The sequence below is a fragment of the Sapajus apella genome, unplaced genomic scaffold, assembly GCF_009761245.1.
Source record: "Sapajus apella isolate SASKATOON/1434 unplaced genomic scaffold, GSC_monkey_1.0 scaffold4, whole genome shotgun sequence".
NCBI lineage: Eukaryota > Metazoa > Chordata > Mammalia > Primates > Cebidae > Sapajus > Sapajus apella.
In genome coordinates this window covers 9,604,635-9,628,767 of record NW_022436944.1, presented here as the reverse complement: position 1 = coordinate 9,628,767, position 24,133 = coordinate 9,604,635, and the positions used below count along the sequence as shown (strand labels likewise).

The 24,133-nt window shown below is 39.3% G+C and overlaps 1 protein-coding gene across 3 annotated transcripts in view; it reads left to right on the top strand.

The window, feature by feature from the left end:
- LOC116539304 (schwannomin-interacting protein 1) overlaps positions 1-24,133 on the top strand; it is a 785,902-nt gene that overhangs the window by 125,213 nt on the left and 636,556 nt on the right. The window contains exon 1 of one of the 3 annotated variants that reach the window (XM_032262110.1): positions 23,197-23,203. The exons of the other annotated variants lie outside the window; for them this stretch is intronic. Coding sequence (XP_032118001.1) covers positions 23,198-23,203 — 6 coding nt within the window. The 5' untranslated portion in view covers position 23,197. Of the gene's footprint in view, positions 1-23,196; positions 23,204-24,133 lie in introns of those variants that run through there. 3 annotated transcript variants of the gene reach the window in all.

Here is a 24,133-nt window from a genome sequence, read left to right as displayed (position 1 = left end):
AGGGAGCTGAAGAGGGATGAGAACTGAAGTTTACAGCAGTGATGAGGGCTGGATATTCTGGGTCTTAGGTTTTCTGGTTTAGTGTGTGATTCTTCTGTCACAGCATGGCCCCAGACACACTCAATTCCACTCCCTTGCTCTGCCATCTACCCCATCACCACCCTTCCCTCCTAAGAGGTTTGAAATTTCTGTCATTAGAAGTAACTCATGCATTGAACTCTAAAGATAGCCTCACAGTCTCCACAAAGCACTGTTAAGTGTGGATTGTAGCCGGAAAGAGGGGATGAGGGGGGTGCTGTATCGCTGCGTATGTATGAGAGAGAGAACGGGGTTGGGGAAGGTGAGAGAAGAGACAGAGTGACTGAGGAAGGCTAAGCCCTGTTTGTGAGAGAGAGATGCACCTTTGGGGGCAGGTCACCAAAAGGAGCACCACTCTCCAAGTGGGTGTAAGATTGTTAAGATGGTGTATGAGGTGTGTGAGAAGTCCAAGTCCCCAGATGGGAGGATATTCAGTCCTTGTGTGTATGTCAAGAGCAGTTTTCTGTGGCTACAAGAAGGTTGTGTACCTGTGTGGTAAGAGTGCCAGGTCTTCAAGTGAGAGGATTGAATTCTTGCATGTTTAACAGAGTCAGTTCTCTGTAGCCCTCAGATCACAGGGTCATGGCTCTGTGTGTAAGAGAGAACAAGGCACCAGTGGGCATAAGAAAGAAGAGATCCATGGGTACAAAAGAACTGAGTCTCCACCTATGAAAGACTGGACTTCATTTATGAGGTAGTGAAATAGTTATCTACTGCTGCGTAACAAACTTCCTAAAACTTACTGATATAAAGCAATGACTGTTTAATCTTATCTCACAGTTTTGTGGGCTGGAAAACTTGGCAGGGCACAGTGGGGATAGCTTGTTTTTGCTCCTTCTTGACTGCAGCCTCAGCTGGAGGGTCTCAGATAACCATAGATGCTTGAATGGTTTTAGTTGGGGCCATGTATCTGTCTTCTCAGCTCTAGCTGTTTCCTGGTTCTTCTCTAGATTGCATCTGCTGAGGCTAGAATATTTAGGGGGCTTCTCTCATGTCTGGCACCTGGGCTCAGATGCCTAGAACAGTTGAGGTTGGCCATCATCTTCTAAAGTGGCTACATTGAATTTCTTACACTAGTGCTCCAAGAGACAAGAAGTGGAAGCTGTTAGTTTTTCAAGGCCTGAGCCCAGAAGATATGCAGCATCACTTCAGCTATATTCTGTTGGTTAAAGCAGTCACAGAATTGGCCCAGGTTCTAGGAGGGGGACCATAGATTTCACCTTTCAATGAGAGGAGTGTCAAAGAATTTGTGGCCATCTTCAGTCTGCCATAATGACGAATGAGTCTTCTTGTAAATAATAGGGCCAGGTCCTCAGGTATTTGAGAGGACAGAATCTGTGAGTGTGAGTGTAAATGAAGGTAGGAGAAATGACAAGATAGGGAAGTTTCTGAATGGGAGAGAAAGAACATCTGCCTCTGTATTCTGCACTTTACTTTCTGCATCTGTCATCTCCTGTGTCCTTGAGTAGCCAACTGATGCTTTGAAGGGGTGGCAGGCCAGAGATGTCCTGCTATGGTTATTAGATTGAATATCAGGTGGCAGGTCTTCCTTATCATCCACTCTGGACCTACTCCTCCTGGTCTCACATGTGTGTGTCCGGGTCGACCAGCAGCAAGTAATTCTGCACCATGCAGTCTCTTTGCAAGGAGTTTGGCCAACTGCAAAGACAGATGGAGGAATTCCCAAGACAGTCTCACTTCTGAAACCAACTGCAAGTGTGGGGGCTTCTGAAACTACCCTTAAGTTTCAGAATTTGCTAGAAGGATTCACAGAACTCACTGAAAGAAGTTACACTCATGATTATGGTGTATTACAAGGAAAGGGTACAGATTAAAATAGGCCGAGAGGAAACGTATAGAACAGCGTAAGGGAAGTATCAAATATGGAGCTTCTCTGTCCTCTCCCTGTAAAGTTAGGACATGTTAGTTTCCTAGCATCAATGCATAACAACATACTCAGAGCACTGCCAACCAGGAAACTGTATCCAAGCCCCAATGTTCAGAGTTTTTATTGGGTTCTGTTTTGTCATCATGATTGATCAATTGTCCATGAGATTGATCTCAGTCTTCAGGTCAACTAACACTGTGCAACCCAGAGCCTCATCCTAAATTACATTGATGGTCTTTCTGTAGTGTCCACCCCTGACCCCAATATTATTGTTACTAATTTGACTAACTCGAAGACCTCAGCTAAACAAAGATTATTATCTCACACCAGTCGAGGGCAAAGGCCAGATGTCTTTTTTGGTGGGGTTAAATCCTTTACTATGCAGTGTGATAAAGAGATAGCAGCAAGCTGGGTGGGGAGAGGGTTGCCTCATGTGAATACTGTTTGTGGCATCCAGGAATTAGGATGACATGTTTCTCTGTGGCAGGCAAATTCCGGCAACTTGACTGTTTCTGCTTCCAAATTATAAAATGTTTCAGGTTTTGTTCCTCTCTTGCTTCTCCTTTTTCTTCTCTTCTTTCAGCATTCTCTGCAGCCCCTTACCCAACCCTGGACACCACCTTGCACTTGTCAGAAACATTAAGAGAATGAACTAAGTGGGCAGTGCCTTAACTTCTCTCTGTCATAGATTTTTCTTCTTTTCATTATCTTCTCCATTCTTTCCTTCCTGACTGGGTAGAGATGGGAGTGTTGGCCTGGGCCAATCCCTCCATTCTCAAACTTTCTTCTTCTACTCACTTCTCTGAATCTTTCTTCTTCAATTGTTCCTTGTTTTCAGTTTCAGTTTCTCCCTTTTCAGTGGAACATGCTAAAACCCACCAGCTCTTCTAGCCACTATTTTCAGTATTTCAGTATCTTCAATTTTTAAACTAAGCAATTTCGTCCTTTCCCCCACTTTTTAGCCGTCTCCACCAATAGAATTACAATGATTGCAACTGGTATTTATGTGGTGCTGAGTAGTTTACCAAACACTATTGCATACTACGGTGGGATCCTTTCGTTTTGTGTACCTAGTACCTGTTCTCCATTCTTTAGGTAACAGCACCCCAATTTTGAAGAAAGCATTGTTTCATTTAGGACTAAGAATCTTGCTGGAGCTGAAAATCTTGCAGAAACTTTCAATCAAGATGTTCACCCTGATCTTGCTTTGTGACCGTGGCTAATCATTCAGGAAATCTCTCCTTGGAACAGGAGTCTTACTGAGGAATCAAGATTCAAAGTGGCTAATGTGTGTTCATCTTCATGATTCTGATAGAAAAGCCCACACATTAGATTCTACTACTGCATCCTCTAACCTTGCCTTTGTTCATGTCTTCCCAAGACCTAATTCTTCAGCTTTTCTTTTAATCCTATGAGCTACCCCATATCCTTTTGATACATTCTTCTTTTCCTCTAAGTTAGTCATTCAGCTTCTGTTGCTAGCAACCAAAGAACTCTAATAGCCTCTTTTGTCTGATTCTTCATTGATCACATATAAAGTACAGGAGATAAGTAAAACTAATATTTACTGAAATTTTCTAGTTTAGATCACTCAAGTAAATTTGAAGTTTGAACGGTTATGTACCTTTTCTAAAGTCTTGTATTGTTTCATCACTTCCACATTTCTTGAGACGTTTGTATTTGCTGATTCCCTAATCTAGGCTCCTCACCATTCTTGAGCCCTACGAATTTGGTTTCTGTATCTTGCTCTCCTTTAAGATTCCGGGATATTATTACTCAGCAACCAATATCCAAATAGACTTCTACTAAAACCTAGAATTACTATACAAAGCTTCTGAGCCCGACAGCCTTTGTTCTACATGTAGTGCTAGTGGAAGCCATCATTATACATAGTATCTGTTTACAAGCCCTATTTTGTAGCTTCCTTTTGCTTTCATGTCATAAAGCCAAACAATTAATTTCGTAGTTAACAGTCTATAATTTTCTTCTTGCTTCAAAACCATAGTGGCCACAGCATTCAACTGCATGTAGTCATGAAAAACTAGAAAAAGGCTTTATTGTTTTATTTTCTGTCAGATTTTTTTTTCCCATTAATAAAATACAAAAGTTAAAAGCTATGGCATTTCAAAATGAAGAGCTACGGGGAAATTGAAGATACCATGAAATGATCAAAGCAAAAAATTAATGTCCAATACACCATTTTGAAAAAAAAAAAAAAAAAAAAAAACAGATGACTTTGAAACTCACTTGTCTGTTGTTGCCTTCATGGGTTCAAAACTATTACTGCTCTGGTATCATGGGGGTAAGCAGGCCTAACGGTGTCATATTCTCACTCATAGAAGTTGTAAATAAGATTTCTGATCATTCATCAAAAGCTGATGAAAAAGGAAGTTCAGTGTTTAGGGACTATAGTAAAACAAGGCTAGAAAGTTGTTTTAAAAAGATCTTTTTGAAAACATTTGTGGTAGTTATTAGAAATGTAGCTCCATCTGGTTGGTTTTGGGAGGGGTAATAATGAACTTCGTCTCAAACCTTTGGGGCACTTAGAAATTATGCTGATTTTTCCAGTTTGCACTCCCAGCTGAACAAGCTGAAAAACAAATGCAGGCAGATCTCTGACTTCATTTGTACACATTCTAAGAAAGCAAATACACAGTAGTTTGGAGGCAATTAGGGCTGTGGTGCAGAGCACCATTATTTTAAAATTTATCCTTTAGCAGAGTTGTGACAAGATAATGAATGTGCATTTGCCAGTTTGATAGTGGAGCAACTTGAAGAAAAAAATGAGCTCATTGAGTCTTCATGGACCATCAAGTCCAGAGACCTTTCAGTGTGAAAGAGTCCTTTGTTAGTGCCTCTGGGGAGCTCCTGACAGATGATAGAAAGGGCCCAGACTATTCCTCCAGGAAAATCCATCCTCAAAATAACTGCACTATGCTCAGCCTTTGCTCCTAACCTCATCCCAGCCCAGCCAGTCCTGTGGAATGCTCTGTGGTTTCCAAGCTGCTCTACTCTCTCTGTCAAGAGAGAGACCAGGTCAGCCATCACCTACCCCAGCTGACATGCCTGCAGAGTCCACAGATTGTTCTTCCCACACTCTGCCCACTGACCGTATTCTCTGTGGTATTTTTGGCTCCCTCTGTTCTCCTCTAAGATGAGATCAGGTGCAAACCTAAGCCTCTTTCTTGGCATCTTGGGCTCCTAATATTTTTCAGCCTCCTTCCAAGGGCACTTGTCCCCATCTAGGATTCTTAAATAATGGACTGAGATTTATTCAATTCCTAACAATCCTCATTTTGCAAAGGCAAATTTTCTTTTCTGCAACTTCTTGTTTGTGAGGGGTCTTTGGATAACCCAACACTGTCGTTATCTGTAGTGGGTTGAATAATAGCTCCCCAAAAGATATTTCCATGTCCTAACCCTTGGATACTGTGAATGTGACCTTATTTGGAAAAATAATCTTTTCAGAGTTAATTGAGGATCTCAATATATTTTGAGACAATCCTGGATTAGGGAGTATTCTAAATCCAATGACAAGTATTCTTGGTGAGAAGAGACAGACACAAGAAGAAACACAGAGAGAAGGCCATATGAAGACAAAAATAGAAATTGGAATGATGTCAACACATGCCAGTAAACACCTAGAGCTGATATGGACAGAAGGCAGGGAAATACTGAGAAGAAGAGGGTGGAATCCCCAGCAAGGGTTCCACTCACAAGCCTGAGCCCACTGCGCTAAATGAGAACTTCACATCCCTGTTTTCCCACTCGAATGTTGCCTTTTCCAAGACCACCCTGATGTGCCATACCCCCCGATTCTATACTCATAAAACCCCCAAACTCTACTGGTAGAGGAGCAGAGCAGTGTGGCAGAGAAGAAGAGAAGATAACAAGTGCTGAATGTCAGGAGGAGAAGCAGCAACTGAGTGTCAGGGACTACTACAGATGCTGCTTAACTTCAGATGGCAGGACTTTGGAGACGAGCCCACTGGAGATGGCCAGGCTTCAGGCAAAGATCGCTTTCTTCCCACAGCATCCCCCTTTGAGCTCCCCTTCTGCTGACAGTCACTTCCACCACTTAATAAAGTCTCTGCATTCACCACCCTTCAAGTCCATGTGAGCTTATTCTTCCTAGATGCTGGAGAAGAACCCGAGTACCAAAAGGGCAGGGTGTATGTCATCCTGTCTCTACACTGAGCTGGTTGGCACTTGGCCATTTGCAAACAGCAACTGCTAAAAGGGTGTTGCTTGTAACACATGTCCTCTGGGGCTCCAGAGGTCATGGGCAACTGCTAGACACTGCTGTGGTCTGGTATGGAGGTTTGTTCCTGCCAACACCTAACGGCACTTACCCTGGCTGCTGCACCCACTCACCTGCATGCTCCCCCTCCCACCCATGAGAGGTTTGAGCTCAAAGAAGAGCCAACCCTACTGCAAGTCCTGTGAGGGGGTCAGGGAACAGAGCCATCAGAAGAGGCAAAGATCCTCCTATAGAGCATTTGCTGGTATGCAACCCTGCTGACATCACTCTGAGGTTGAGAAGGGTTCGGTCTGCCTCCACTCTTGAGTAGTTTATGTTGTAATTTAGTTGCTAGCACAGGGCCTCAGTACATTTTTTAAATATTATGTTATTATAGAAGCTAATTGCGAGGACAGACACAGGGTACACCAAAATATACTGATACAGCTAAGATAAAGTGAGGCCATGGACCCAGAGGATGGGGCAGTTCGGTGGCCTGGAAGGGCTGCCATGACCTGAAGGAAGCAGAGCCCAACCAAGAGTGGCCAATTGGAATGATCTTCCCAGTGCAGACAAGAAAAAAAAAAGGGTGCCTTGTCTTTAGGGAAAGTAAGAAAACAATAAAATCAACTAAAAACCACTCTGCTTTTTATTTTTTATCACCAAGGGCTACCAATTTGAAACAGCGTCAGTGATAAAATGATCCTCCCCACAAATCTTTCATTTGTATGTTTTAAACAATTGCTGCAATACTGCTGAGTTTTAATACTATGTATGTAAACCTCCAATTAACACATTTTTGTCATTTAGCCTTTCATAAGCCGTGCATTCCACATAGAAGTTAATTTGAGCTATAGAGTTGGCCTCTGACATGTACAGAATCAGCCACATGTGCTTGTTTTGAGATTAAGTGTATAATGGTAAGAAATGGTTTGAGGTCACTTTAGATGATGTTTATGTCTCTGACTCCTGTGGTACTCATATCCCTGTGTGTAAATAATAGAGTAATAAGAAGCAATGATCGCACATGGATTCTAAAGACAAGGAAACAACTTGAGTTACTTTGATTGTGTCACTCTATGCAACCGCTCTATGAATTTTTATTTGTGATCGATCAAATTTTAAAACTATGAAATAGAGTGCGCATTTCAAGAAGTACTATTTTTGTTAGGTAAGTGCAAATTTTATTTCATATGTAAAATATTTTACTGAATTTGAATATCTTTAAAAATGAAACGAATTTAAATCAATTGAAAACTAAACAGCAAATCAATATGATTATTACTGCTTATCAATGGCTATTTCTGAAAATGACTTTATTGTATTGGGGGAGGCATTAAAAAATGATCCTCTCTGGGTGTCAAGCATGTGAAGTACACCATTGTGGATGGGGAAGGCCAGGAAGTAGATAACGGTGTTCACTCCTTTAAATTTAAATCTGTTGCTTAAAATTGCCCTAGCCAACTTAAATAGCATTTTAACAAAACTTTCGCAGCAAACAAGAAGGTTATGTGGATTATCAGGGTGACTGTATACTCTGGTTTGCTGAGGAAAGCTCCAGTTTACGTGGTTGCCCAGTGTTATAATTAATAAAACTTCTTTTCCCTCTCAAAGGTGTCCCTCACATTGGTCTCTCTGTAGATGAGGGACAAGTTGTGCCCGCACAGAACCAAGTTTAGAATCGGAAATATTGTTTTTAGTTCTACATACATGAATATTAATGATCACCTAGTGGTAAGAATGGCAATTGACAACTTTACTTTCAATTGCGAGTTATAAATATTAAATAGCCAGTGATTAGTGAAGGAAGATCATAAGTCTGTTTCAATGGGAATAAGCTGCAACTCTTTTCATTGGTTGGACTTGCAGATGAGTATTGTAGAAGTAAAGCGCTGCTGTGGATCATCAAGTTTCTATTTATTTGCTTGACAGTTTTGAAAGGAATGCCAGAGTGACGAATACAATGTAGACAGAAGAGAAGTTTGAGGGTGAAACTTGAAAATTATCGGAGCTAAAGTCAAATCAGGGAGAATGGAAAGTGAGTCCATGCCAAGTAGTGAAGGACGCAGAGAAATTTATGTGGTGGACAGTGGGTGAGAGCAGCTTCTAGGCCAAGAAATCACTCCCTCTTGGGAATGCTTTCTGGCCCCGCTTCCAGGCTGTCTTGAGGCATCCTTACATATGGCTCTGTGCATAGCATGCCTTACACTTTAATTATTTTATTTTATTTTTATTTTCCTACTCATTAAACTCCTTCCACTAAATATTGGGTCTCACAGATTTCTACATCCCACAGTCTAGCTGAGTTCTTCATAATAGTAGGTGCTCAATAAATATGTATTAAATGGATGAATGAGTGCATGCTGGCAGTTCATCTCTTCAGGTCTCTGTCTTTGAAAGGGAAAATACTTGAAGAGAAGATAGTTCAGTAGAAAAGGATCCAACTGTTGAGACAATAAATCTATAATCTGAATTTAAAATAAAAACCCAGTGTGACTTAGATACTAGATAAGACCAAATGATGCAAGCCATGGGAGAATAGTTTTCCACAGGGTAGCTATGAATGGAACCCACCATAACTGTGCTGAGTTCTTCTGTGTTTCTTTGTCTTCGTGTGGGCCCTTTTAGGATAGAAACACTCGTCCCCCTGCATTTGGTGGATAAATTCTGAGCTATCTTTTAAAATGCAGTGTACAAAGGACTCGAACTCATCATTTTTATGGCTGCATAGTATTCCATGGTATATAAGTGCCACATTTTCTTTGTCCAGTCTATCATTGATGGGCATTTGGGTTGGCTCCAGGACTTTGCTACTGTACACAGTGCCACAATGAACACATGTGTGCATGTGTCTTTATAATAGAACGATTTATAGGGACTTGGATGAATCTGGAAACCATCATTCTCAACAAACTGACACAAGAACAGAAAACCATATACTGCATGTTCTCACTTATAGGCAGGTGTTGAACAATAAGAACATGTGGACTCAGGGAGAGGAGCATCACACACTGGGGGCTGTTGGTGGGGGGCCAGGGGAGGGACAGTGGGGGTTGGAGAGGGTGGGGAGGAATAACATGGGGAGCAATACCAGATATAGATGAAGGGGGAATGGAAGCAGCAAACCACCTGGTTATATCTGCACCTATGCAACAACCCTACATGACCTACACATGTACCCCAGAACCTAAAGTAAAATTTAAAAAAAAAGGCAGTGTAGTGTGGTGGCTTTAAGCATGAACTTTGAAAGTAGAGTACTTGTATTTGAGTCCCACCACTATCACCTTCTAGCCACATGATCCTAGGCCAGTCAACCTGTGTACCTCAGTCTTGTCATTTGTAAAATGGGATCATGGTATTGCTTACCCTGGGCAGTGGTTATGAAGATGAAATAAATTAAATGTTTGGTACTTAGGATGAAACCTGGATCCTGATAAGTACTACATAAATGTTACCAATTGTTTAAGACTTGGCCAAGAAATCACTTCCTCTTGGGAACATTTTCTGGCCCCGCTTCCAGGCTGTCTTGGGGCCTCCTCATATAAGGTCCTGTGTATAGCATCCCCTACACTTTAATTATTTTATTTTATTTTTATTTTCCCACTCATTAAACTCCTTCCACTAAATATTGGGTCTCACAGATTTCTACATCCCACAGTCTAGCTGAGTTCTTCATAATAGTAGGTGCTCAATAAATATGTATTAAATGGATGAATGAGTGCATGCTGGCAGTTCATCTCTTCAGGTCTCTGTCTTTGAAAGGGAAAATACTTGAAGAGAAAATATTAAGCCAACTTTTGCGGCAGAAGGCTGTGAAAAGAGAAATTTACTCCTCAACCACTAAACCTGACTTTTACCCTCAGTATATGACGAGACAGGAGGAGCAAAGTTTGCTGTCACCATCAACCTCCATCCTTTTATTGTAGAGACCAGTAAACAGTTTTCTTTTTCTTTTTGTTGGTGTTAGGCGACTAATGAACTAAGAGGAAAGCTTTGAAGAGGAACCTTTTATTTATTCTTATGTCCTGCACCTATTAAAATTAAAATCATAACTCATACAGATCTAAAAACCAACATACAATGAGAAAACCAGCAAAGATGTTACAACTGTGTCAAAGAAGTAGAAAACCAGACAAATTTATAAATCAGGAATGTTGAGATGAGTCTGCAAATGGAGGTAAAATGAACTTCTTCCATAGTGGGAGAGAGAAATCAATTGAACTTCCACCAGACAGGACAGTATTTGTGTATCTGTTGGCAAGAATGATTTTGTATTGCTACCAGTTATCTACAGTTTGCAGACGTGAAAAATAGCTCAAAGGTGATGAACAGCTAGACTCATAGTTTAGAAGGATGTACTGGATGTTAACAATGCATTGTTTTTTAGTGAAGCACTATTTTCTCCTACATGACATTGTAATTATTTGTTTCATGTTTGTTTCCCCTACAAGACCAAGTTTCTTTCAGGAAGAGGACCTGTGTTCAAGTCACCATTGTACAAACAGGGCCTAGAACACTTAGGTTATATTAGGAAGTGTCTCACTAAGTGCATATGGAACAAATTAATACGTGAATGTCTCTCAAACTGTAAGATTTTCTCCCTCTCTTGAAGAGGGGGATGTTTTGAGAAAAAGCGTGTGTGTGTGTGTGTGTGTGTGTGTGTGTGTGTGTGTGTGTGGAGAGAGAGAGAGAGAGAAAGAAAGAATTGAGGCTCTTCTGCTCCCCCACTCTTCCCTCCTGCTGACTCCATGCATCTGATGGGCTTGCCACCGATTGTCTAGTGTCAACCTGTCAACAATGGGTCACATAGTTGTAGGTGAATAGCAAATGAGAGATCCTTCTTTTTAAATTGTCTGACATCCAGGTGTATTTTTTTTTAAGGCATATTTGCTGAAGTACCTTTCTTTTGATAAATAATGCTATTTCTCCTCCTGGAATATACATAAAGAAAATTCTTAGTTACTTTCTTTTCAGACGCTTCTGCATATAAATTGCTTAATGGCTGCTGCCCCTTAGATCCTGCCTTATCAAGGGGATCTTCGGGGCATTGCCAGCAACACCATCAGTCAGATAATTTGCAAGAATAGTTATTTAATAAACATCCAGCCCCCTTATCACTGTTCCCTGCAGGATCCTCATTAGTCGGTAACTTAATTCAAGCTTGAAAGATTTCCATTATGGTGCCCTTTGTTTCCTGCCCATTGCCTAATTTTCTGTTCAGCAGGACATTTTTCTGCAGCCTGTGACTTGTTTTTTGACTGACTGACATGCATGCATTTTTTTTTTCAAAATAAATGAGTTTGTAGAAACACACAGTCCATTTTCCATTAATGGTGTGTTCAGTTGGCATACAATAAAATGTCTCAGAGGGGTGTTATCAAAACAACCACTGAAGTTATCTTTAAAAACAAAATAAAGTGATTTAAAACAATAGAAGTCAGTAACTTGCCTTATGACTGTATATGAAGGCAAAGAGAAAATCCCAACTGCAAAATCAATTAAATCATTGAAATAGTAGCTCCCATTTTACCAATTTAATACCTCAATTATCTCTCCTTTTTTTCAGTCCAACAAATTTGAGTACTCTGAATTGAAATAGATCATTTAATAGAAAAGTTTGAAATATTTCAAAAATCTTACGGATCATGCTAAGTCAGTCATTTTTATCCCTGGCTGCACAGGTTGCACATTATCACCACCCAGGAAGTTTTAAAACACGCTGGTGAATGAGTCTAATCCATATGTGTTAAGATTTTATTGGTTTGGGGTGAGGTCTGAGAACAGGTAATTTTCAAAAGCTCTATAAGTAATTCTAATGTCCAATCAGTGTTGAAAATTTCTGTAGAAACTTTGCTCTATAGCACTTATAAATAATATTAAATTGTCCTTTGCTTATTGGATGGCTGAGTTGTCATCCAGATTTCAAGGCAGTCCTTCAAGATATTTTTCTTTTAAAAAATGGAATTATATCTTTTGTGTTTGTTGAGTATTATCGCATGCTTGGCTACACTTAACCATAGTGGCATGAGAGTTTGTAAGATATATAATTTCTGCCATACAGGAATGAAGAATGTTGATTCCCACTCAATCTCTATTATTTGGGAATAATGATCTTGAATGTGTGTATTATACTCAGGACAAAATTCAACCTGCAGGGTTCTAATAAATCAAGGTGATGTTACTTCATACCCCAGGTACTCTCCTTCCTGTATACATCCTGTCTTTCCTTCAGGGAACATTCTTCTATGTTGTTTCCACTGCCAAAGCTTTCTTGTCCTTTTCTCTTTTATGTCTACTCCACATTAAAATCCCTTCTCCCCAGTTGCTCCATTTACCTAACAGACTCTTTTCACTTCCTGGGTCTTCACTGCCTCCTTAAGTAGCCTTACCTGACAGTCCTCCCTCTCCACCCCCACTGGGTTTTGCAGCCACCTATGTGCTCCCAGAGCCGCTTCTTCCTTCTAGATATTTGCCCTGAATCACACTGGCCTCTTTTCTTACTTGAATCTCCCACTAGAAAGAAAGTTCCTTGAGGATAGTGGATGCATTCTCTTCACTATTACAGCTTTAGTGGTTGGCACATGATAGTAATGCAATAATAATAATAGCTAACACTTATGTACATGGTAGTCACTGTCCTAAGTCTGAATATTATCTATTCATACAAGTCTCATAAACAATCCTATGTGGTCGTTACTGCTATTATTCCCATTTTAAATGTGATAAAATCAAGTTTTTAAAAAGTGTATTAAATTGAATATTCATGGTCACACAGCTAGCAAGGGGAGTTGCTAGAATTTGAACCCAGAGATTATGGTCCCAGAGTCCATGAGTTCTTAATAAATATTGTTGAACAGGCTGGGTGCAGTGGCTTATGCCTGTAATCCCAGCACTTTGGGAGGCCAAGGCAGTTGGATCATGGGGTCAGGAGTTTAAGACTAGCCTGGCCAACATAGTGAAATCTTGTCTCTATTAAAAATACAAAAACTTAGCTGGGCGTGGTGGCAGATGCCTGTAATCCTAGCTACTTGGGAGGCTGAGGCAGGAGAATCATTTGAACCTGGGAGGTGGAGGTTGCAGTGAGTCAAAATTGCACCACTGCACGCCAGCCTGGGCGACAGTGCGAGACTCTGTCTCGGGGGGGTGGGGGTGGGGGAGAAAAAAACGTATTGTTGAATAAACAACTATATAAGAGGGAATACAGAGTCCCTCTTATACAGATGCATACCTGGGGGTATGGTGTGTGAGTCCCACTTAGGGTGTACCAGGGATTATGCTTACATTTAGGGACAGTGGGATACAGTTTCCCAAAACAGAAATTGTGTGGTGTGTGTGTGTGTGTGTGTGTGTGTGTGTGTGTAAGAGAAAAAGAGATAACATATCATCAGAAGTTCAGACATACAGAGAGATGCAAGATCATAAGTCAGTCAATGACATGTTTGGGATGGGTTTAGCGATCAGGTAAGAATGGTAAAAACACTACAATACTGTGTCATAAGTTTTTTGAACCAGTTTTTTTTTTTTTTCCCCATTTATTTATTTTATTGCATTTTACATTTTGGGGTACATGTGAAGAACATGCAAAATTGTTGCATAGGAACACACGTGGCAGTGTGATTTGCTGCCTTCCTCCCCATCACCTACATCTGGCATCTCTCCCCTTGCTATCTCTCCCCAGCTTCCCACCCCCCACCCTCCCTCCCCTATTTCCCCCCAACTGACCCCAGTGTGTAGTGCTCCCCTCCCTGTGTCCATGTGTTCTCATTGTTCAACACCCGCCTATGAGTGAGAACATGCGGTGTATAAGAAGAGAGGATAAGAAGTAATGTCAGAATATGCCTGTGATTTAATTGGACCATTTGAAATTCTGTAGGTGACTGGGACTGGGGAAGGTTTGAGAGTTTTTAAGTTGAAGAAGTGTTTATATTATCAGCGAGAATGAATATCAAGCAGGAATAATTTTCTATTTCAAATTCCATTTGGGGGCTGTTTGGAGTGAATCTTCATATTAGTTTTATACTGCTGCTGTAACAAATTATGACAAACTTAGTGGGTTAAGCCAGCACAGTTTTTTAAAAATTTTTGTTTGTTTTATTTATTTATTGTTTTTGAGGCAGTCTTGCTCTGTTGCCCAGGCTGGAGTGATCTCAGCTCACTGCAACCTCTACCTCCTGGGTTCAAGTGATTCTCCTGCCTCAGCCTCCTAAATAGCTGGGATTACAAGTGCGTGCCACCATGCCTGGCTAATGTTTGTATTTTTAGTAGAGACAGGGTTTCACCATGTTGAACAGGCTGGTCTCGAACCCTTGACCTCATGATCTGCTCGCCTCAGCCTCCCAAAGTACTAGGATTACAGGCATGAGCCACTGTGCCTGGCCCCAACACAGATTTATTATCTCACAGTCCTGAGAGCCAGAAGTCTGAAACAAGTTTCGATGAGTAAACATTAAAGTGTATGCAGGGCTTTGTTCCTTCTGGAGGCTGTAGGAGAGAATCTTTTTTTTTGTTGACTTGTTTTTCCCAGCATTTCTTGGTTAACGATCCTTTCTTCCATCTTCAAAGCCAGCAGCATAGGATCTTCAAATCTCTCTCCCTTATTCTGATCCCTCTGCCTTTCTCTTAGAAGAACTCTTGTGATTACATTAATCCCCTCTGGATAATCCAAAATAATCTCCCAATTTCAAAATCCTTGACTTATATCTGCAAAGATCTTTTTGCCATGTAAGGTACCAAATTCACAGTTCTAGGAGACATCTTTAGAGACCATTACTCTGTTGATTAAAACCTTACATCAAAAATTTCGAGGAGAAGCATGTCTGACCAAAGGACTCCTCCATAGGTTCTGTCTGTTTGGAGGTACTGGAGAAAATGATAGACTCAGAATTTTTTTTTTTAAATTATAATTTAAAACAAAACTGTTCTTTGTAAGAATTATGTCACAGGAAGGATGGAGGGAAGTCTTCAGCCAGAGGCTAGAAAATGCCACATTTCAATTCTATGACACATAAACATTACTGGCCGCCTTCTCTATATGGGGATTCATTAACGTCCACTCTGTGTACTGGCCTGTGGTCAGCAGAAGACATGGCCTCTTGACACTCAGGAGAAACAAGATGATTTGATGCTCAGCAGAGAAGGGAAGGTAAATTCTGTAGTTAGAAATTAGCAAGCTTCAAAAAAAGAGAGCCAATTCTAGATCTTTCTAAAGGATCACTATGTTTTTAATATTTTGTCTTGTTTTATTCTTTTAGCATTCTGTATACTGACAAGAGGTAAAAAAGATGACTGAAACTTAAACGTGAAAGAACACTTCACAATTAAATCCACAGTCGTATACATTTATCTTACATGTCAGTGATAAATCACCAACTATTATAAAAACAGGACAAATTACATCACAAAAGAAGCAAAAATTTTAAATTAGAAAAAATTCATTAAAAAAATATATCCAGCTATGGAAAGTGTTGCTCTCTTGGTGTCTTCACATCCTTCTTTTCTGTGTACTGAGGCACAACACATGGATGACAATGTTTTCTAGTAAAAATATTAAAGATCTCTCCTTTGCTAGAGATTTTGGTTTACTTCTGACTGTATTGACTTGCAGACCTGTCTTAACAACATGGAGGGGCTAGTCTCATCAGAGATACATGTTAGTGGACCCATATTCTATAGTTGGGAAATGACTTGTGGTCCCAGCTGGAAAGACTGCATAACTTCCACTTCACATCCAAGCCTGCAATGCTCTCTCCATGTCAGTCCCACTGGACAAGGCCCTGGGTGAATGAAGGAGAAAGCCAATTTAAGTGGGATGCTTTCCTCTGCACTCAGTGGTATCTCTGGAGGAGTTTGACAGGTTTCCCTTTGCCCTGTATGTTTTTGAAATGTTTCTCTGTTGAGGCATGAAAAACACCCTAATGGATGAGGGGCAAGTCTGCAAGTGGCGTGCTTCCATTCTTTCTATATCTCAGATTTCTATGATGTGTGCTCCCTTAAGAGTCTTTGATAATCCGTTTTTACTCTCACTTCGTCGATTTTAAAAGGCATCTTCTGCAGTGGGTTAAAAATGGGAAAAGGGTTATGGGGATGCAGTCAAAGCTCTCCATGGCCTCTGTTACGGACTGAACTGTGTCCCTGCCACCCCCAATTCATATGTTGAAGCCCTAGTCTCCAGTACCTTAGAATGTGACTGTATTTGAAGATTGGGCCTTTAAATAGACAATTAAAGCTAAATGAGGTGATATAGTGGGGCTCTAATTCATTAAGAGTGGTGTCCTAATGAGAAGAGGGGGAAGCACCAGGGAAGTGTGGGCACTGAGCAAAGGTCAGCTACAGAGCCGTCATTTGCAAGTCAACAAGAGAGGCCTCAGAAGAAACCAATCCTGTGCCTGTGCTCTATCTTGGACTTCCGCCCTCCAGAACTGTAAGAAAATACATTTCTATTGTTTCAGCCCCCTGCCTGTCGTATTTTGTTATGGCGGCTCTAGCAAACGAGGAGAATTTCTTCTTTCTCCTGTCATGGGGACTGGAGACACTCCAGAAGGTGGCTGGCTGCTCTGTGGTCCTGGGTTCCAGCATCAGCACAACAAAAACACTGCCTCCTAATGGAAGATCCCCGATGAACAGGAACGTGAACAAACATTAACCTTGTGGCTTTAGAAACTAACATCTGGGAGCTGCACAGCCTAGTCACTAACTATGGGCTTGTTATTTCTTTCTTAGAAACAAGGAAACAAAGTTACAGTTCAGGTGATTTGCCCAAAGTTTTCTGTCCTCTGGACTAAAGCTTCCATTACAGACCCATGCTGCTCCCATGCCATTGTCATTTACATGCTGGGTTATTTCCGAGTTTGAGCTCAGAGAAGACATCTAATGATACAAGGGAATTTATGTGCTGTGGAGAGAATGAAAGCCAGGTTGACAGCATTTGAAAAATAGAATAAGGCAGCGGAGATCAGGTAATTTAGGAAGACAGAAAAACAACACCTGATTCATTTCTTTGTTTTACCTTTTCTTCCAATTTCAAATGGAAAGCAACGTGGTTTATGACCATGGAGTTAGAAAAGGCCAGAATTCAAATGTCTACTATTCTATGTGACCCTAGGCAAGTACTTAACTTCTTGGAGTTTACATTTCTTCTCAATTAAAATGGTGATGATTAAAATAGTGGGGGAGAATTTAATAATATAATCAATAGAAGGTACCTGACTTGAAGTAGATGCTACGTAAGTTCCAGGCCTCATTTGTTAACACCATAGATGCTTCATATAAGACCTTAAAGGGCTAAGGCTTTTCTGAAAACTTGTTTTTAAAATGGTCTCTGCTGCAGTCCTAGAATTCTGAAGAGAAGGGCCTGAAGGTAATTGCCCTTGAGTATTTTCCTGCAGAGAATAAAGTCATTATAAATTACTACGATTTTAAGTAGAGGCAAACACTAGTGCTTTAAAAGCATGTAATGTTCTACTCAACATCTCAGAGACATCTTGGAGATGTGAATATGGATCACCTGTCAGTTTTCTACATTTTTCTCTCTCGATCCAAAATCTTCTAAGTTAAAAAAACAAGGCCCTGCTGTCTCAACCAGTTAAGCTATACCGGTGCAGTTTTAAAAAGCAGTTTCAACTCCATCTACTCTTTTCCAATCTGGTGGGCTTAACCTAGAGTCAGCCTCTGCCAGGGAAGTGAGAGAACCAGGAAAGATGAGAAAGAAAGAAAGAAAGGAAGAAAGGAAAGACTGATTGTATTAGAATTGGACACTAAACTGGAAGACGCACAAGAATGAATATATACTTTAAAAGAAATAAAAGGCTTAAAAAACTCTTTAAAGAAAAGAGATTTGAAAGAATCTGACTAATATTGAAACACATGCAAGGAACATCCAATGTGTTCAATCAATATAGAAGAGTCAAAGCAAGGGAGCCAAATACTAAAATTATAACATAAGAAACTTTCCTGAAATAAAAAATGATTGAAATAGACTCCTATATGATCCAGCAATCCCTCTTCTGGGTAGGTACCAAGAGTAAATGAAATCAGTACCTCAAAGACATTTGCACTCCATGTTCATCACAGCATTATTCACAGTAGCCAAGATACAGAAACAAGTGTCTGTCAATGGATGAATGGACAAAGAAATTGTGTGTGTTATACACACACACACACGAAATATTATTCAGCCTTTAAAAAGATGCAGACATTGTCATTTGTGACAACATGGATTAACCTGGAGCACATAATGCTAAGTGAAATATACCAGACACAGAAAGAAAAATACTATATAATCTCACTTCTAAGTGTAACAAAAAAAAAATTGTTAAATTTATAGAAACAGAGAGTAGAATGCTGCTTACCAAAGTTGGGGACAGGGAGGAAATTGCGGATGAAGATCAAAGGTTACAAACTTGTAGTTATGTAGAATAAATAGGTCTAAAGATCTAATGTATAGTACGACTGTAGTTAATAATATTGTACTGTATTTTTAAAATTTGCTGAGAGTAGGTTTTAGGTGCTCTTAACACAAAAATAAGTAAAAGCAAACGGTAACTAGAAAGGCAATGCATATATTAAATTGCTTACCTATAGTAATCATTTCACTATGAATATGTAAATCAAAACTTCATATTATATACCTTAAATTTATATAATAAAAATTATCCATAAACAGGGACATCTCCCTATGTACGTGAGAGTACCAACCCAGAATAATAAATACCAAGACATATTTTGGTAAAGTTATTCAACTGTAAAGAAAAATAACCACTAGATATCTGTGCAAAAAGAGCATGTGACTTAGGGGGGAAATTGAGATTTTCATCAAATTTTTTATTATGCCAGAAGAAAATAGAGTAACACATTTATAGTACTCAAGGAAAGAACATGTTTGCCAAGATTTTATATACTTGAAAACAAAACTTCCAAGTATAGAAAGCATAAACTGTTACAAACGTCTAAAAACTTAAGGGATTTTGCTTCTAAGGGTTGTTGAGGAATTTGCTAGAGACTAAACTTCAGACAACCAAAATGACGAGAGAGATGTAAACCTAGGAAGTGATGGCAAGCGTTCAATATATACTCACTAAGAAGTTCAGATGAAATAAGTGTCAAAAAGTAAGAATATGATATGTAGTGGCCATATGCAATGATGTAGATATAATAAAACTATTTGAAGAAATGGGGGATAAAAAGGAGAGTAACATGTAAAAATCTGACTTTTTATTCTCATAGTCAGTGGTAGTATTAGTAACGTTACATGTGTAAGTTCTTATGTGTTTGATATAATTGCAGAATGAGTATGTTATTCTGATTTGATCACCTCATATATCCTTGAGAACTAAGACTCTGCTTTGGAAGATGGAGATACAGACATACTGTAAAAAAAGGTTTAGTTCAAACCCTGCTGTCCTGAAACTGAATTCGAAATATCAGAATGAACCTATGAGGCATTTAACCATATATACCCAGCTCTGTCTACCAAAAAGTCCTAGAAATAATGACCAGTGCAGTAATACATGTTGAGTATCTGCCATCTAAAAATTCAAAATGCTTCAGAATTTGAAACTTCCTGAGCACCAACATGATACCACAAGTGGAAAATTCTATGCTTCATGTGATGAGTGCACAAAGTAATTTAAAATATTGTATAAAATTACCTCAGGCTATGTATGTAGGTGTGTATATGAAACACAAGTGAGTTTAGTGTTTAGATTTGGGTCCTATCCCCAAGATATCTCATTATGTATCTGCAAATATTCTAAAATCCAAAAAAAATCAAATCAAAAACATTTCTGGTCCCAAGCATCTCAGATAAGAGCTATGGAACCTGTAATAATCATTTATATAGCCCAGATTATAATAAAATAATATTTCCCACTTAAAAAAGCACAAGGCTTAAAGAAATGGTTGGCTCTGGGTGTGTGGCAGGAAGTATGTAAGCCTGAACCATTTTGTCAGAGCAAATAGCTGCAAATTTAGCTGAGGCTAAAAGGGTTGTGTCAAAAGGACTCAGGAGACAATTTGAAGAGGTTCCCACTGCCCCAAAGTAGAACAATTTGAGTTATAGTAATAGGAGAAATAAAAGTAATTAGAAATAACCGTTATTTAATAAGAAAAAACTGTCAGATTTGTTTACATTCATGGATTACTAGTGATGTTAAAAAGATAACTGGTTACCTTTGCAGGATAACAAAGAACTACTTCATCCTGAAAGTTGGTAAAGCAAACTGAGTGAGCAAAGAGTAGATAAAAGTTTCTTTATAAATTTGTTTCATGTAATAAATATAATCATGGACTTAGCATAGAACCATTTTTCAATACAGCATAAATTAATGGATTTAGGTATTGAGCTCCAAAAGCTGCTATCAGCAGAGATATAAGACCAGTAGACCTCTATGAGCTTCCTGATGGAAGTACGCACTACTACCCAACACCTCCACAAAGGATCAAACTAGAATCCGATCAGGCTTCTGAATCTAGTTTCTTATTGAACTTCATCATGAGCATACACTCAGTAAAATCCAGACTGGGAAACTCTACAGGTCAACCGCTTGAGTTCTTCAGCAAATTATAAGGAAAAGAAAGAGAGAAGGGGAGAATCTGTACATTTTAAAAATTTAAATGTATGACAAATTCTTTATTAAATGGGAAACATAAAACACTGGCAAGGATTCAGAGAAACAGGATCACCCATGTATTACTGGTGGGAAAATAAAATAGTAAAGTCACTCTGGTAAAGAGTTTAACAAAGTTTTTCTAAAATTAAAACTATAACCCATAAAATTTGGCATTTATCTCAGAAAAATAGAAAGTTGTGTTCAAACAAAAATATGTACCTGATAGATTTATGATAGATTTATAATAATGCTGTATCTATTGATAGCAGCTTTATTATAATAGCCAAAAATTGGAAACAACCTACATGTTTTTCAATGGTTGACTGATGAAGCGAACTGTGACACATCCATACCATGGAATACAACTCAACAATAAAACAGTAGTAGTCATACACACAAAGTGAATGAAAAAATGAAAATTATGTTATGTGAAAAAAAGCAATCCTCAAAAGGTTGCCTGATGTATAAATTCACTTGGATATTCTTAAAATAATGAAACCATAAAGATAGAAAAAAGAGCAATATTTTCCAGAGCTACAGATTTGGGAAAGGAAGGGTGGTTATCTCTGTAATGGGGGAGCAGAGAAGCCTTGTGGTAATGGAACAGTTATGTATCTTGATTGCAGTAGTAGTTAGCCAAAGCTGTGTATGTGGTGTAAATTTCATAGCATTATAAACACACACACACACACACACACACACACACGAGTGAATATGTAATTAATAAAATTCAAATATACTTTGTGAATCGCATCAATGTCAATTTCATGGTATACTATTAAAGAAAAACTCCAGTTGTTTTTCTTTGGTGTCAAGCACTTCTGACACCAAATATGGTATTTTTTCCACCACCAAGAAATTCTCCAATTCTCTGTGGACACCAAGTGGGTTCATTCAGTTCACCAACTGGGTGTAGCCAATTCAATTCTAGTGCTATTTACCTAGAGTTAGCAATATATACCACAAATTAAAGGGCTCAATCCCACAATACTAACCCCACTTCAGATGCCATTCATAAGTCCCAGGTTGCCACCTACATTTCTGCCTGACCAGCTACAAACTGGGGATTCCCACAATTCCTTCTCATGTTTGATATTTGCTGTAACAGCTCACAGAATTCAGGGAAACACTTCATGTACTATTATTTGTTTACTATAAAGAATACAATTTAGAAATAACCAAATAGAAGAGATGCATAGGGTAAGGTATATAGGAAAGGATGTGGAGTTAATCATGTCCTATCCAAGCATGCCACCGTCTAAGCAGCTCCAAGTTGTTCACCAGCCCTTCAGACTCCATTCTTTAGGGTTTTTATGGAGGTTCCATTATCTAGGCATGATGGATTAAGTTATTGATCACTGGTGACTAAACTCAATATCGTCCCTTTCCCATCTCCAGAGGTCCAGGGTGGGGCTGAAAGTTTTAATCCTCTCCTCACATGGTTGGTTCCTCTGGCAACCAGCCCTCTTCATGAAGCTATGTAGGGGCCCAACTGCTGGTCATCTCATTAGCATGCAGAAAGGCACTCTTTGCTCTGAAGATTCCAAGGGTCTTAGAAGTTCTTATGTATGGAGCCAGGAACCAAGACCAAATATTATAAAGAAAGATGCTTTTATCACCCCATCACTCAGGAAGTGAGAGTTTTAGGAGTGCTATGTCAGGAACCAGCGGCAGAGACCAAATATATCTTTCTAATTACATTACAACTAGAGTTATGTAAGATGCTAATATTAGGGGAGGAGGAGTGAAAAGTGTGTGGGGCCATCCTGAACGTTTGTGGAACTTCAGTGAATCTATATTTTTAAATAAAAAATTTTAGATATGGGTAAGACTAAACAATAGCATTTCAGGATGCCCAATTGGGTGAGAAAAGTAGAGAGAAATGTAAGAAAGTGGTTGCTTTGTAAATTGTGATCCTGATTAGTTCTGGAGAAAGGGAGAGAAGTGAAATCGGGATAGGGCATATGAAGGGGCTTGTGACATGTTTGTCAAAGTTCTGTTTTTTGACTTGGGTGATGGTCATAGGAGTTTACCTTATGATTCACCAATCTATACGTGTTTTATGTAAGTGTTGTATGTTGTGTGTGTGTGTTGTGTCCATGTGCATGTATGTGTACATTCTCTAAAGTCGCTTTTGTTTGTGGAGCAGAGGTGAACGGGAGGCCATTGAAGCACACACAGTAGATCGCTTTCAGCTAATACCAGACAGCTGCTGAAATCAGGAGGCTTAATGAGATAGTGCAGTGCTCTTAGGTTTATGTTTTTGCATTAACAAGGAAAACCTCCACATGATCCAGGTTTAAGTAATGGGAGGCTTTCTAAATTGTTATAATTAGATAATTTTGGTAGCAATGAACAAAGAAAATGCCATGTTTCACCTTGAGAATGCGTGTTTTTAAAGATATCAGGACATTCATAGGTTTGGCTGTGGCGAATTATAATCTAATGAATTTGCAATTATCATAAATTATTTAGCCACCATGAAACTGTAGATAATTGGATTCCAAGGTCTATTAAAGCTTATAACTACTTATATTGATATTTTTGAGACCTGCTTACCTAGAGTAACAATCTTATTATTTTGTGTGAGGGCTGGTGTGGTGAAATATCAAGATTCTTTCCCTTAAAGGGATATCCAAAAATGCATTTGGCTTTATTCAAGTTACTTGACATTGTGGTTTCAATGGCTGGCTCCACACCTCAGAACTTCAAAGCTGCTGATGGCAGAAAATGGCCAGGTCTATCTACACCATTCTAGGATTCTCAAAAAATATTAGCTAGATGGAACCTATTGCATGCATCAGATTTCTCACTAATTCTGGCTGGAACATTCCTCAAAGAGGATTATTCCAGTGTTCTGCATAGCAAAGGAAAACCTTTAAAGACTAGGTTGTAAATATTTTATTAAAGAAGGAATGCATTTTCGGAAGAGCCTTTCCAATACAGGTGAGAACATGGTTGCTGCAGAGAATACAGAATGCAGTCTTCAATTTAAAGACTTGATAGATATTAAGCATGACAATTTCGTATTGAAGAGAGAGGGGCAAAGAACAGTCAGCAAGACAATTTAAATAGGTGGAAGTGAGAAGAATAGTCATGAGGCTGGGGATGAGAGCCTTAGTGAGCTGTGCACTGTGGGATTAGTACCACGATTCTAGACAATTTTGAATAGTAGGGACTCCGTTCCATGTTCTGTTCCAATAATTTCTTATTTCATCTCTTCTTTCCTTCCTCATCCTCTACTTTGAGAAAACCAAGCATTTTTCCCCTGTTTATTTCCACTTGGTTTTTAGATAACAGTTGTGTCAATATCTTGAGCAC